Source organism: Propithecus coquereli, unplaced genomic scaffold (assembly GCF_000956105.1).
Source record: "Propithecus coquereli isolate 6110/MARCELLA unplaced genomic scaffold, Pcoq_1.0 Scaffold168, whole genome shotgun sequence".
NCBI classification, from domain to species: Eukaryota; Metazoa; Chordata; class Mammalia; order Primates; family Indriidae; genus Propithecus; species Propithecus coquereli.
Genome location: NW_012141413.1, coordinates 1,030,949 through 1,048,240, shown reverse-complemented (window position 1 = coordinate 1,048,240; position 17,292 = coordinate 1,030,949). Strand labels below are relative to the sequence as shown.

The 17,292-nt window shown below is 34.7% G+C and overlaps 1 protein-coding gene across 1 annotated transcript in view; it reads right to left on the bottom strand.

Annotated features, from left to right (window-relative positions):
- The window catches only part of XPO4 (exportin 4), a 181,055-nt gene that overhangs the window by 103,390 nt on the left and 60,373 nt on the right, over positions 1 to 17,292 (bottom strand). Inside the window, exons 5-6 of the mRNA XM_012641667.1 lie at positions 14,816 to 14,932; positions 13,957 to 14,110 (exon numbers count right to left, since the gene is read on the bottom strand). Of these exons, the coding sequence (XP_012497121.1) occupies positions 13,957 to 14,110; positions 14,816 to 14,932 (271 nt within the window). The remainder of the gene's footprint in view (positions 1 to 13,956; positions 14,111 to 14,815; positions 14,933 to 17,292) is intronic.

The following is a 17,292-nucleotide window of genomic DNA, read 5'->3' as shown; positions in this document are numbered from 1 at the left end:
TATCATGATTTTATTTTTAAATTAGATGGGAAATGAGACACAAATGGGTTCACATAACTACAATAAAATGGTCTCAAAGCAGAAGATTTGCCATTTTAGTAGCCAGCAGATGCATGCTCCCTCTGGGTAAGAAGGAAAATACTTCAGGTGCTGCAATACAAGAAACAGCTCAAACTTCCCTCCAAGACCTCCAGACAGTTCAAGCAAAGAAAAATAATATAGGTGGCAGAAGCAAAGGGAATAATATTTATAAATTTTGATATGTTTATAAAAGGTATCATGATTTTATTTTTAAATTAGATGGGAAATGAGACACAAATGGGTTCACATAACTATAATAAAATGGTCTCAAAGCAGAAGATTTGCCATTTTAGTAGCCAGCAGATGCATGCTCCCTCTGGGTAAGAAAGAAAATACTTCAGGTGCTGCAATACAAGAAGCAGCTCAAACTTCCCTCCAAGACCTCCAGACAGTTCAAGCAAAGAAAAATAATATAGGTGGCAGAAGCAAAGGGAATAAGATTTATAAATTTTGCTACTTTTGGAAATATGGAAAATCTTATTTCAAGTGAATGAATAGTGTCTCCCACATTCTAACAAGGCCTGCCAGCTATAATACAGCAAGGGGAGTAACAATGTTTTTTAGTAAGTGGGAGATGATAACTTCAAAGATTAGTAAATCTTACAAAAGTATCAGTAAAAAAGTACAAAAGAAAAATAAGTCTTACAAAAGGAAACTAAATAAACCTAAACTAAGATTCTTGTATAATTCTCTCCTTTACCTTTTTTTAATTATAAAAAGCATATACTCTATATACTTCTGGATATCAATTATTTAAGGGAAAATGAATATGAATTTAAGAGATGGCCTTTTCCAGATATGAAATGGAATTAACTGCAATTGCTCACCTAAACATCAGGTTCAAAATAATCCTCCAGTCTTATTTTTTTTTAAATAAGACTTGGTTTTCCCCTCTCTTGACAGTAGTCTGTTTTTAAGTACACTGTTCCTGGCACCCAACTGTATGGCCAAATTTCTCTGAAAAGCTAATAACCAGAATATCGTTAAGATTTGAATTTCTTTCACGGAGCCAACAGCATAGGGGAGATTTGTGAGTTTAGTATGTGATACCTATCACAAAATAACTTTTCCCCATAATTATTTTAAAAGTCCATGTGAGTTTCATTTTCTAACTCTAAACCTGGAAAGGATTTTTATCTCTGGCATGATGTTTGCCTTCTATTAAGAAAACACAGCTGTAATGCAAAGAGACACCCTTATTCTCCATTAAAGAACCAATCAACAACACTGTAGACTTAACTACCTTCTTTCTAATCACCCAGTCTGGCAGTACCATTAATAATACCATGTTTTCATAATAAAAATGCACATATACTATAGTTTTTATGATAAGACACAATCCTAGAGCTACAAATAATATCCCACTCTACTAAAAGAACATTTAACTATCCCCAAAAGCATTTAAATAAAAAGTTAAACATAAAAACAACAAAAAGAACACAATGACAAATAGAACAAATTTTTAAGAACAATGTTATTCTGACAAGAAATATGTGTTTCAGTTACCAGACTGTACTGTGAAACTGTTTATTTAAGTAGTTGCCTCTGAATACGAGACTACGCAGGCTCTTACGTGGGAGGGAGGCTTACTATTCATTGCATAGTATTTAGTATTACCTGAAATATTGTTATTTTCAATGTACATGTATTATTTTTCAGTTTTCAAAAACTAGAAAAGCATATCACATTGTGAGTAGAATAGTTATATACATATCTCAACCATATATTTACATTTTAAATAATGTAAAGAATTAAGGTAATTCATTTTTAATCTGGTATTCTCAAATAATTAACTATTTCTGTCTGTAGGTATAAGAAATCCAAAAATATCATTTCTACCCCAATAATTCTTAATGTAGAATACTATAAAAACCAAGCAAAACCACTACCACCAGAATGCAGAAATGCAGCACTCATATTCTTAAAACAACATTTTTTAAATGATTTAAAGGTTAAATAAACAGTTTCACTTAAAAAATAGTAATTTTTAATAAAACAATAGTTTCCTTTTTAAAAGTTTCAAAAGTTCTGGTCTACAGTCACTAATATGTTTCAATATCTGGACATTACCTTGCTTTATCTTTCTTAAATATGTCACCAATAAAAGCAGTCTGACAATGAACTCATTATTTACTAGACAATCTTTTATGACATGTACTACATGCTAGTCAGATTTTATGACTAGCAACAGACTGGCACTAGTTAAGTAGGTATCATTTTTCCAAAGCTGAAATAAGAGTGTAATTCAAAATTTTTCTTGGGCTATGATTTTATATATTTTTCTAAAATAAATACTGAACTTGCATAATTTATATTTTTTATCAAAATAATTCATTTGTAACCGAACAAAACACATTTCCACCAATAAGAAAAGCAAATAGAGCTGCTTTTGGTCTTTTAATAATCCTCTATCTTTTAAAAAAATTTGTCAGCTAGAAGCAGTGGCTCATGCCTGTAATCCCAGCACTTTGGGAGGCCAAGGCAGGAGAATCATTTCAGGCCAGGAGTTCACAATCAGCCTAGGCAACATAGCAAGACCCGTCTCTACCCCACCCCTCCAAAAAAAGCCAGGTATGGTGGTGCAACTCTATAGCCCCAGATACTCGTGAGGCTGAGGCAGAAGGATCACTTGAGCTCAGGAGTTTGGGGCTACCGTGAGCTATGATCGTGCCTCTGTACTCCAGCCTATGTGACAGAGCAACACCCTGTCTCTAAAAAACAAAAAGTAAAAAAAAAAAAAAGATTTCATCTGAATCTAATCTTCCTTTACCTTCCCATGTTTTCCTCAAATTAAAGAACCAGGATTTAATAGTACAATGATTTTTCTGTCACTGTACCAAACACAAGTCCACTTCCTCTTAGCAAGGGTTCCAGCAAGAGATCCAATTCTGAAGTGCTAAAACCCAACCAGTCTTCTAAACTCAACACCATCGTAATCCCCTGGAAAATCAGTTACAGCCACATGTAAATTCAACTGCACCAAAGAACAGTGAAGAATTACCTCTCCATTCCCTGCCCTCTCTCCCACAACAATGCTATCTAGCTCTAAAATTCTCTGCTTAGGAAAACTCGTCAACTTCTGGGAAATCAAAGGCATATATAAATGTACCACCTGCCCTATTCTATAACTGCACGACCAGAGACAAACACACACTAGGCTAAGAGCCAGGACAGAGCTTAATCGCACCCTGCTATTGACTGTCACTGCATAATCTTACTAAGTCTTCTGTCTTGAGTTCTCGTACACAAACAGTATTTTCAGTAAGTACGCACATCTTAATACGTAATATAAAGTTATCTTCAGAAACACACAGGTCCTTAAATATGCAAATAAGTTCTTATTCATCTACTAACACCTTCAGTAAGGATATCAATTTGTAATGATGACTGACAGTAAAAAAAATTAAATGAGTCATATAGTAGCTACACCTTATCATCAAGCAAATACTGACAGTCTGAAGATTTCCACTGCCTGTTCTTGTATTTTACAACATAGGAAGGTCTGTAGCAACAATGGATATTTTACTAAAGTAATACTCTCTCCATTTTCCCATGTTCTTTTTTACCCCACTTCGTCAGTAAAACAAGTGTCAGGAGCAGGAGGAGCCTCATTTTTCCTCTTAAAGATTTAATCTCTTGCACTATTAATTTTTCTAACAACAAAAACTGGTAATTCCCTTTCTGGCACAGCACAGAATCAATGAGCCTAGTCTTATACATGGCACTGAGCCCAAGCAACTGCAAATCCTTTGAAATACAGGAAAACTGGCCTCACCTGAATTTTTTCCCAAGCCTTGCCTCCAAACGGGTTGGCTTTACTGGAAATCCAATGTAGGTGCAAGCTTCTGCATCCCGTCACTACTTTAGGATCCAGTTAGCTTTCCCCAAGAGATTAAGTTAAAAAAAAGTTTACCAAAACCAAATCAGATCCACAAAAATAGAATACCAATAAAAGACAGTGTAACCAAACTAAAAAAAGAAATATTACTGAAGCCAACATACCACACATATCTGCCAAACATTCTTATTACAAAATGATATTGTCATTTATGATTAGCGTTGCCAAAACCCTTAAGCATTTGTGGACACCAGGTGAACTACTAGCTGAACTACATTAGCAGTAAACAAACATCCAAGAACTGAGCTAATACTTTTGAACTGGCTTCCTTCAATAATTAAATAATAAATAGTTTTTGAGCATCATCTATACTAGGTGCTAACCATGCAGTGAGCAAAAAAAGCATGGTCCGTGCTTTCATGGAGCTTTGTGGAGGGGTAAACAGATGTTATTGTCATCCCTCAGTATTTTAGGAGATTCGTTTCAGGACCTCCCTTGGATACCAAATTCCATAGATGCTCAAGTCCCTGATATAAAATGACTTTAAATCACCTCTAGATTACTTATAATACCTAACACAATGTAAACAGTATTTTTTAATGTTTTTTAGTATGTATTATTTTTATTGTTGTACTATTTTTTGTTTATTTTGAATATTTTTAAACCACAGTTAGTTGAATCCAAAGATGCAGAACCCTCAGATACAGAAAGGTCAACTGTACTTAAATAATCTAAGGAATGAAAAATTACAACTCAGAAGTGAGCCAAATGGGAAGAAATAATATATAACATGCATACGGAAGCCATCACAAGTAACCTAACCTGGTCTAGGGTATACAGCTGAAGTACAACAGGAGGTGACCAGGCAAAGACTGAGGATCCAGGCAGAGAAACAGCATGTGCAAAGGCATCGGGGCAGAAGGACACTGGCCTGTGAGTGCAGCTCTACCAGAAAGAGCACGGAGGAGAGTGGTAGAGGGAGGTGGAAATAAGATCATTTAGGATCTCAGCATCCATTTTCAAATGGGTATGATGGCATGACAGAGAATCATAGGACCAGGACACTTTCTTTGTACAACAGTGCTCTAAGACAGAAGAGAAGCAAGTGGGTTTCGTCTCAATAGTCTCTTTCAAGAGACTGGGCTGGGGGCACGATGGGCAGAGCAATTAGCTCAGTGGGACACAGAGTGATTTTAACATTTATCAAATCCCAGGAGCCATGGACACTGCACTGCCCACACTGGGTATATGGATACTTTCATAAACCATCTTTTGCACATAGGAAACCTACATATAACAATCCTTTAAAAAAATAATGGTTTGCAAATGGCATGATCATGTATACACAAAATCCAAAAAAAAATCCATGGAGATAATACATGAGTTCATAAATGAGTTCATCAAGATTTTAGGATGTATGATCAACATACAAAAATCATTTGTATTTATTTCTATACACTAGCAACAAATATGAAAATCAAATTTTAAAAAATTTACAAGTGAATTAAGCATAAAATACTTATGAATAAATTTATCAAAAGTATGAAATCTCTACTCTGAAAACTACAAGTGTTGAAAGAAATTAAAGATCTTAATAAATGGATCAGAAAACTTAATATTATTAACATAGCAATACCCCACAAAGTTATCAACAGATTTGACACATCTCACCAAAATCCCAAGCTTCCTTTTTTGTAGAAATTGATAAACTGATCCTAAATTTCATATGGAAATGTAAAGGACACATAATAGACAAAACATTCTTGAAACAGAAGTACAAAGTTAAAAGACACACATTTCCTGATTTCAAAATTTACTACATGCTACAATAATCAAGACAAGTGTGGTAATGGCATAAGAACAGACTTATAGACCAATAGATTGAATTGAGAGGCCAGAAATAAACCCTCACATTTACACTCAAGTAATTTTCCACAAGGGGGCCAAGATAATTCAATGGGAAAAGAATATTCTTTTCAATAAATGGTGTTGGAAAACCAGGATACTCACATGCGAAAAAATGAAGTTGGACCACTGCCTTATACCATATGCAAAAATTAACTCAAAAATGGATGATAGACCTAAATGTAAGGGTTAAAACTATGAAACTCTTAGAAGAAAATATAGAATTAAATCTTTGTGACCTTGAGTTAGGCAAAACCATCTTAAATACAACACAAAAGCATAAGCAACCAAAGAAAAAATAGGTAAATTAGACATCATCAAAATTAAAAATTTCTGTGCTTCAAAGGACATCATAAAAATTAACCCACAGAATAGGAGAAAATATTTGAAAATCATATATCTGTTAAGAGACTTTTATCTAGAATATATAAAGAACTCTTACAACTCAATAATTTAAAAAAGACAAATAACCCAGTTAGAAACCAGACAAAGGATCTGAATACACATTTCTACAAAGAAGATACACAAATGGCCAATAATCACATGAAAAGATGTTCAAAAGCATTTACCATTAGGGTAATGCAAATCAAAGCCACAATGAGATACCATTCATATGCAATGCAATGGCTATGAACAAAAAGACAGACAAGTGTTGAAAATGTAGACAAATGGAATCTTCATACATTGCAATGTTAATGTAAAATAGTGCACCTGCTGTGGAAAACAGTCTGGCAGTTCCTTAAAATGATAAATGTAGAGTTACTATATGACCCAGCAGTGCCATTCCTAGGTATATACCCAAGAGAAATGAAAACACACTTCCATGCAAAAACTTGCACGTGAATGTTCACAGCAGGATTAATCTACAGGAATACCTCACATATACTGCAGGTTCGTTTCCAGACCATCGCAATAAAGTGAGTCAGGAAAATTTTTTTCATTTCCCAGTACATACAAAAGTTATGTTTATACTATAGAGTAGTATATTAAGTGTACAATAGCATTATATCTAAAAAACAATATATGTACCTTAATTTAAAAATACTTTATTGCTAAAACATGCTGACACAGAGATACAAAGAGAGCACATGCTGCTGGGAAATGGAGCCAACAGATCTGCTCAACACAGGGTTGCCACAGACCTTCAATTTGTTAAAAAAACACAATAAAGTAAAGCACAATAAAAGGAGGCATGCCTGTATATTAAATATTGTTTTCAAAAAGTAGGAAAAACTCAAAAGCCCGTCAATTGATCAGCAGATGAACAGATAAATAAAATGTGGTATCTCCATACAATAGAATATTATTCAGCAAAAAAGGAATGAATCACTGATAAATGCTACAAACAAGGACAGACCTTGAAAACATTATGCCACGTGAAAGAGGTCACAAAAGATGGCGTGTTGTATGATTCCATTTACATAAAATACCCAGACTAGGCAAATCTATAGAGATAGAAAGTAGATTTAGCAGTTGTCATGGATGGGGTATGGAATAGGGAGACTAAGGGGGTGATTATTAAAGAGTGTGAGGTTTTTGGGGGATGACGAATATTTCCTACAATTGATGGTGGTGAAGGCTGCACAACTCTCTGAATAAACCAAAGAACACTTAATTGCCCATTTTAAATGTATGACTTGTACAGTATGAGAATTATATCTCAATAATGTTTTTCTTTTTTTAAAAAAAAGGAAAAAATAGTGCTTTCTTATGCCTAAAAATTGTGTTCTGTCCATATGCCTTAAAAACACCAAATAGGTTTTTGAACATGAATTATCAATTAAGAATAACTGATGTTTTAATGAAAAGAGGTAGGACAATGCACCAAGCACACCTTTTATTTAACTTAATCTAAAAGTGACATATTTTAAAATCTTAATAAAGGTCTTCGCTGGGCACAGTGGCTCACACCTGTAATCCCAGCATTTTGGGAGGCCAAGGCAAGAGGACTGCTTGAGGTCAGGAGTTCAAGACCAGCCTGGGCAACATGGCGAGACCCCATCTCTATAAAAAACGTTAAACATTAAATTAAATTTTAAAAATAAAGGTCTTCTGTATATGACGATTCTGATTACATTCTGCTTTGTGAGGTAAAATTGATATATACTGAAGAATATTTACCATCCTAAGTGGATTTAAAAAATAGAGAAACTAAATATTCAAAAGGCTACCTCAAGTATATTTATCCCAATTAGATTACACTTTCATTACTTTTATTCAGTTAAACTCTACACATTTAGGTGTTGACAATTGGACACTGCTTTGGTGGCTGATCTTAATACATTAATCTTATCAAGATAATGCTACCAGGCCACTCTCAGTACAATACTGACTGTGCACGAATGGTAATAAATTTACACCATTTCCCCCAGTATGTGATCACCAAAGTCTGCTAAAAACGACTATCAGGGTAGGAAGTACAGTTCTACCCATGACGAAAGCAAAATTTATTTATTCCATGAAAGGATTAAACTCACATGGTCACGATGCTCTCGCAATGGCAGCTTTCTAACCAAAAAAAGATCCTACTGTCAAGATTAAAATATATAGAAAAATCTTCAAGAATTCATTTTAGCTATTAATAAACTAAAACTCCCTATACAATTGTAATTTCTTGAGGACTCACTTCTCACTCAAACCTAACGTGGGAGAAAAACGCATGAATTTGGCAGGCAGCCCTCTCCCCATCTTCCTGTCAGCACCATTTCCCAAGTATTACAACACTGAACTCTCGGCTTCGGAGCACAGTCCGCACCTTGCAAACAGTGGCATTCATTAGGATTCACTGAACTGAAATAATCTAGACTGGTTCATGAAATTACTAATATTTTCAAGTATTTAGACAATTTTAAACAAATCATTTCCTAGTGAGAAATATTACATTTAAAATATTTAAATCAGACTTGCCCAAACTGATACCTGAATAAATGATATAACTTACTAGCCAAAAGGTGAGGGGCAGCTAATGATCTTGCTACTGACATGTGAGGTTCAGCTCCTAAGTTGCCTTTGCCCTAAAATTACTAAACAATTCAGAGTTAGGGAGTGTGAAATCAAGTTTCCTCATTAGGGAGACTTTTTTCTAATGTTCAATCCACTCCACCCTGTTCCTGCACTAATTTAAACTACATAATATAAAAAGTAAAAAAAATCTGTGGGTTTAGAAAGAAAAAATAAAATGTCACATCACAGCTTAGGCAATAGCAAACAACTTAGCAGATCTTCCTTTCTCTGCTCTCTAACCAGCTGCAATGCAACATCAGAAAAGCAGTTTCATTTCTCCCCTCTTACCCTCCAAAGGCCCTACCACCTATGGCAGTTATGGGTAACTGCAGTGTAGTACAGTGAGATGTGTAACTATAGCCAGTACAGGTGTATACCACAGGCAGGAGGGGAGGCACAGGGTACACAGAACAGATATGAGAACTACCAAGTTAAACAAAATACTTGTAAAAATATGATACAGGTAAGTAGAGCACAGACAGTCAACTACGACCTAAGACTGAAGGAAATGCTCCCCAAATACCCTTTCCTCCTATTGGCCCAAAGTCAAAAATTCTTCATATTGGTTCTTTTGGATATCTTCCTTATAAAGTAGAAATATCCCTGGAAGGGATAATACATGAACTACTTCAAACACTGATTAATGACTTTATAGTTCAATTTTCTTTTTGTTTTTTTTGGAGAGATGTGGTCTCACTCTTGCTCAGGCTAGTCGCAAACTCCTGCCCTCCAGCGATCCTCCGGCATCAGTCTCCCAAAGTGCTAGGATTACAGGTGTGAGCCTGACCTATTTTCTTTTTATTTTTTCGAGACAGTGTCTCCCTCTGTCACCAGGCGGGATTGCAGTGACATCATCATAGGTCACTGCAACCACAAACTCCTGGGCTCAAGCATTCCTCCTGCCTCAGCCTCCCGAGCAGCTGGGACTACAGGCCACATCACCATGTCCAACTAATTTTTCTATTTTTTGTAGAGACAGGGTCTCGCTATATTGCTCAGGCTGGTTTTGAACTCCTGGCCTGAAGTGATCCTCCTGCCTTGGCCTCCCAAAGTGCTAGGATTACAGATGTAAGCCACCACATCCGGCCTTCTTTCTTTTTCAAAGGGCACAATACCAGGTATAAATAGAGACAATAATTGGAGGAAATACTGATTGCTCAAAAAAGAGAGGATTAAAGAAAATACTTCACACTGGCTTTATATGTATGTACTTTAAAATTCCATCAGATACTGATTTCTACCACTTTGTTCCTCCATTTCTGAACAATCCTACACAAAGCTGATCAAATCGCTGTTCAAAAGGTAAGAAACTTGGATCACCAAGACAGGCAACTCATATTAACACAGGGCTTCCTTCCTGTCTTCCCCACTACCTCAGCTAAGCCCTGGGCTATCTCAACATCTACATCCTTGGTCTAGTACTACAATATCATATTTTCTTTCCTAAATCCTGACTTCTCTCCTCAGGCAATAAACAGGTTCCTCTCTCCAGAGCTTAAAGTACAAAACATAACCTTCCATTGGCGCAAACTCCTACTCCCTCGAGCTATCACAGCCAAAGCTCCATGAATTATCTGTAAGATTGATCCTTTAACAAGACAGGTTTTAACTATGTGGGTCCATTTACATGTGGTTTTTTTTCAATAAAAGTTACACCAAGTGGGGGAATGCCTGACTCTCCTGCCTCTCCATACACTTTCTCACCTCTTCCAACTCTGCTATCCCTGAGACAGCAAGACCAACCCTCCTCCTCCTCCGCCTAGTCAACACGAAAACAATGAGCATGATACCCTTTATGTTGATTCACTTCCACTTAATGAATAATATTTTCTCTTCCTTAGGATTTTCTATTCTAGATCAAAGAAGATTTAGATGATTTGATAATAACAATGTTTCGTTTCCTGGATTTCAGAAAGAAGGCAGAATTACTAAAGACATTACTGAGACAACTGCCAAAATTTGAAGATAGATTGCAGATTAGATGATAATATTGTATCAATGTTAAATTTCTTTTTTTTTAATGTTAAATTTCTTGATTTTCGAAATCATAATATGGTTTTGCAAGACAATCTCTTACAAGGACCACAGTGTGAATTCAAAATTCTTGATCTTAGGAAAATATGAAATGAAGTATTCAAAGGTAAAGAGGTATGATGTCTACGACTACTTCCAAAGGATTCCAAGGAAAAAAAAATGAGTCTAAATATACACATATATAAATACATGTAAATGTGTGTGTTCTTGTACATGCATGTGGGGAGAGAAAATAAATGGGGAAAATGTTAACAACTGGCAAAGCACGTATGAGTACTCTGAGCTATTCTTTCAGTATATCTTTACGTCTGAAATAGTATTAAAATGACACAAAAAAGAAAGCAGATTATAAAAAATTATGAATGGGGATTATTATTGATAGTTTAACACAGCCTAATCTAACATGATACCACTCTAAATTATCAAATATATTAGACACAAAATATATAAACACATTTTACATGGTCTTGTTATTCATTTGTCTATCCTAAAGGCAAATCATCTTTTAAGAAGCCACCAACTCTTCTTTCTCCACTCCCAACTGCTTCGATCAGCCTTAAAAAAAAAAAGCCACTAACTCAACACATTTTGACTAAGTTAAATTTAATTATTAGATTCTCTCCATGGTATAAAGCTGAATTACTCAATTCTTTCCCTACTGATTGAATGGTAGATATTCAGGTAATTGCCAAAATTAGAAATTAGTGAGAACTGACTGAGTTCCTTGAAATTGGTTTCCCTAATTAGTACTAAAACTGTAGTTTAGTTTAATCCCACTGCCAAGTTCTTTCTCCTACACTTAAAGCTGATGCACTCAAAGAAAGAAATATCTAGCTGTAGTTCAGTGAGCCAACAAATGGCACTATACAAACGTCTATCGTCACAAAAGAACTCACTTTTAAGCCATGAAGTAGAATATCCTCAAGTCAAGATCAAAATATACTTACTTTAAACAAGGGATTATTTCCTTTGGCAACACCAAAGTAGTGCTTGTCATTTTCAGATGACAGGTTTCCAAAGCTTTATCTAAATACTTTATAAAATATCTTATGTGTGTGTATCTTTTAGACAAATTTTGTTTCCAAACGCCCAGAGAACTGTTTCTCTATGAGATACTCACTCTCTGCCAACTGTATTTTCCCCTAAAACAGAAACTTCAAATTGGATACAATATATTTCAGTATAACTTTTATTGATTTTCTCCACATATATAATTAATGTTTTGATAGCTCCATATGGCTTGATACTTTAAAATCTCTCAAGGCTTTTCGACATATTTTTTTTTAACTAAAAAAATTGGAGCAGGGAGTGGAGTCCAATCTATCTCCCTCACTTGCAAGATTCCATTGCAGTGGTCCCTATACCTATTACCATGGGCCTCTTGTATAAAGTCTGCCTTACCATCTTAAAAGATAAATAAATAAACAAATTGGAGCAAAAATACTATTGTAACACTCATAGGGGAAATTTTTTAAAAAGCAAACCTAAGAAAATATGTACCTCTTTACAACAAAAAATAACTAAATTAATATATTGAAGACACAAAGGTAGTTAATTAGGAAAAAGATGATTACAGAATAGGAATAAAAGGAAAACGTGATTAACCTCACTGTAGCTTCACTCCATAAAGCGGCAGCTTTCCATGACTACTCTTGGGAAAGAAAAGCAGAGAATTTGTGTGTGGTTTGGGGAGCCAGACTTACTTTACCCTCTTTATCCTTCTACAGTTAATTTTCTACTGCATGAATGCCGTAAATTGAAACTAGAAGGAAAAGTTACCACCCACCACACCCTAGTGAATCCCACAACTTACCAGCTACAAGCAATTAGTAAACATCTATGTATGTGAATGCAGTAGTGCTTGGCTCTGCTGGAATAAAGATGTATCTTACCGTTAATCTCGGATACAGCTCAGTATCTATTTCCTGTTTGCTTGTCATTAATCTTTTTCTCTTAAGTAGAAAGTAGAGCCCCCAGATTAAAGACATCTAGAATAGGTCACATCATATTTCCTATGCCACACAGGAGTGTATCAGATCAAGAAAGAAGAGTATGACACAGATGGCTAGCTATATGATGAACTGCTTTATTCAAGGAGGCTATTAAAAGCTCCATAAATAGCAGCTATTGCGGAATGTTTTAAACGTATTGTTTTAAATTTAAAACTGGGGTTTTAAATGTATTTTTTCATTTAATTCACACAACAAATCATACCCCCATTATACATTTGGAAAAATTGAGATTCAGAAAAGTTAAATAATATGCCTAAATTCAGGTGAGGCTTGAATGCAGGTCTGCCTGAGTTAACTAGGCAACAAACGGGTAGCCACTATATATTTTTGATTTAAATCTATCAATAGGCAGCAGATGTCATCCCTGCAAGGTCTCAGCAGAAAAAGGAAAAACAAACAAAAAAAAATAGACAGCAGACACTCTCAAAAGTAATTCATAAACTTCAAGAAATGCTTTCTAAACTACAAATTTCTCCAATTTAGTAACTGATAAAAAAGCAGATATATGTATCTAAAGTATAACCCATTCAAACTTACTTTGCATTAATAAATAATTTCCTAAAAATGAAATTTTCAACTCTTTATACTGGTAAAGGCCTTTGAAGAATAAACATATTACTAGCTTATTATCTACATTTGAACAATATTGCCAACCATAAAGATTAGAGTACGCCAAACTAGCTTTAAGGAATGTAAGTGAAAAAATCCAATGTAATTACATGTCTGAGAAGAAAATGATTTACAGTTTCTTAACAAAAGTGCAGTTTCCACCTTTTTCCTTTTCTTCTCAAGGAATATTGCTATTACTAAGTTAGCAGTAGCCCCATTATCCATCAAATGGTTCCATGTAATTCAACCTTCTTCCCCAATGCAGTAAATGGAATCTGAAATCTTTTACTTAGTCCACTATATTGTGGCATTATAAAATAAAAGAAATTAAATTCTATTTCTTTTTTAAAAAATTCTTATTTTCTTTCAACATCATGTTTTATAAAACCTGCGGAGGTAAAAAAGGCTTTGAGCCATAATTAAGTCATCTATGAAAATTACCACAAATAAACTATTCGTTTGTTAAAAGGATATAATTGGGAGGAAGAAAGTTCCAGCTCAAGACTTGATTGGCGAGTGCAAGGTAACGCTGAAATACTGAAGACATCTGTGCGTTGAGGTTTTCCCGCCTGCTAAACTCCTGCAGAACTTCAACAGTTAACATGAAGATCTGACGAAGGTCTTCTTCCTATAGTCAATAAATCACAAATATTTTTGTATGGAAAACTTACCCAAAATGTATTCCCTTTTAGACCCATAAGATAAAACCAGCAAAAACCTTAAAATTTCCAGTGGAAAACACTATTTCCTTAGGAATATCTTCCATTTTTAGGCTTCTACTCATAATTTACATCACACTATGCTTTCAAGTGACACCAGTTTGAATATTTACTGTAATATAAATGCCATTCCATTAAAAAGAGAGCCTTTGACAACTACTGCAGAGCTGGAGGAGTCAGTGCAGAGCCCTAGGATTTAAGCCAATGCCTTCACATAACTTTCCTCGGGAGCCAAACAATACAGACGAGACAAAGAGCCCACACCATCTGCAATAACATTTTAAATACATGGCCCTCTTTGGCATTCTTCCAGTCCTATTTTTAAGGCCAGCAGAGTCCCATCAATTGAATTAATTATATCTAAACACAATTAAGAAATAAATAATAAGAAATAAACAATAAGGATCTTTATAGTAGCAATCCTCTTTTAAGACTAGAATTGAGTAATTTTAAACTGTCAACTATGTTCACCAAAGCTATCACTTTACTACATCCTTTGAAATCACAAAATGAACCCTCAACTACCTAAAATAAATGTTCTCACCCACTAGAAACAGATTGCATAAAAAGTGAATGATACAATAATTAAAACACAAGAACAAAAATACCAATACCTGAAAAACTCTTTTGCAGTTACCATGGAATTCCATACTCAATCCAATGTTGCTGGTTTTACTTGAACTTGAAAATTCACTTAATAGTGCAGTTAGAATAGAACAGGCCAGAGTTTGCTGTAATTATTCAATAAGAAATGATTGTGAGGCATTATTTTTTCAATGCTTTGTTTCAATACATTTGTTCAAACATAAGGAACATTTTCTATCTTTAGATATCCCATTATATTTTTAGATCTTATAACTACCAGTCAGAAAATTAGAAATGACAAGATAAAGATTAGCTCTCCTTTCCAGATGTTGACTACAGTAATATAAATCCATCTGAGACTTGAACTCAGGACACACTCCTCCTGCTTAATCATAGAAGTCAAATGATATTTTAAAATAATAAGCATTTAATGTATTATTTCATTTAATTCACACGACAATCCATGTCACCATTTTACACTTGAGACAACAGACTTGGAGAGAGTAAGTTATTACCCAAGGCCAGCTAAGATTTGAACCCAGGTCTGTCTGACTCTGATGTTTGTAAAATGCATTCCCAAACCGATGAAAAGTGAAACAGATTTTGCAGTCTCCAAAATATTAACCAGGTAGTACCCAAAAGTTTTTTAAATAAAAAAATGAAGATATTCCTTCTCATTGTTTCTATCCAACAGGCTCCTACTGTCAACTCATTGATTTTATTCACAGACTATTTAGACTCGAGGTACCAAGGATGAAGAGAGGATACAAATTATTTTGGCACGTTTCCAGGAGTTAAACAGAAATATGCACACTACCTCTGAACAACCGAAAGATTAAAGTCAAGACGATACTATTTATGCAAGCTTATACGACAGCTGAAGAGTCATACCCACCCACCAACTGCAACATCTTTGTTCAGAAATGCTTCTGATGTCAGTACCTTGACCTTACAGATGCTTATCTTAGCAAATCTTAGCAAATATACATAAAATTAAATTCCTGAAGATTGGCATGAGGTATTTGTTGAAAGTGACAGTGATGGTTCTGTGGGTGACCAATATACTATGTGTCTGTTATTGCATACGTCCGAAATTTTCCTTTAAGAAATGTAAAAAAAAAAAAAAAGAATTAAATTTCTACTTGCCTCTTAATCTCAACTAAAATAAGCATGACTGCACAGCTAATATTTATGGAAGACACACTACTCCATACATTCACGCCATTTCCCAGACTTTTCCACACCAGAAAGTAAATGAAAATTCTGTGGGATACCAATGGAATACGTCTGCTACAATGACAAAAGTTCTCTGAATGCTCCTGGTTTAGCTTACATATATATACTTTGTAATTTTTACTCCAAAATGTACATTTGTTTTAACATAAAAATGTCCCCTCCTCCTCAAATCTTCAAGAAATGTGCCTCTGTTTAACTGCCTTTGTATGGCTCCAGGCACATGGAGAGGAAGGAACGTGGTCTGAGAAACCAGGCACTAAAGCCTCTCAGAGAAAAGTTTATCACATGCTCCTGTCATTTTACTGTTTAAAGGGATCTTAGAAACTCAGCAAGTACAATCCCTTTATTCTTTAGTTAACAAAATCGTAATTCTTAAAAATGGCTTTCCTTTAGAATGGTGATTAATGATTTAAGTACCAGCAATCAACACTTCCCAGACATATTGAAATAACATCAAGATGGGGAAAGTAGGTATTAAATCAAATTAATGAAATTCAGAGGAAAAAGTTAACTCACAATGATCTAACAAGATGAATTCCAAGATCTTAGAATTCTGAAAACAATTTTTACAAGTCTTAGCCTTGGCTTTTCACTTATCCTTTCTAAATTGGATGTCAGCCAACAGAACATTATAAACAGCTACCTAAATGTTTGAGAAAATTTGTTTTACTAAAACAAGGAAATTAATTTCAGAAATCTCAGACAAGATAATCGATCTATCGAAATCAGAATTAAAAAAAAAAACAGAATTCATGTACAACTTATACAAAAACCTGCAAGCTAAAAAGAATCCAGAGGTGCTAATTAAACACAAACTGCTATCATTCTTACACATAATCTACAATAATTTTCTATAAGTAATTTACAATTTGCCAGATTGTTTTTGGTGCATTCGCCACAAAATGCCATATTTTAAAACCACGACCGTATTCGAAATTTCAGTAATAGATCTTTAATTATTTAAAAAATGTACTTACATACAGCTCTAATTTCATCTGAAATAAACATTTCCCAAGATTGCATACACACGTTTACGGTTAAGACGTGACACAAACGAGTGAAGGGAAGGGGCAGAGCAATGAAAGGCGACAGCCTTGCTGAGGCTGCTCCTGCTCAGAAAAAGGAAGGATTTTTAAGTCTCCTTTATCTTTAAACTTCATCAGACAAACAAGGAGCCCCCAGTCACATGAAACTGCTTTTAAGTTGTAGCAATAAATGTATCCCTCCAAAACAGCAAGGTTTCACATCAATGAAATACAAATTCAATTCA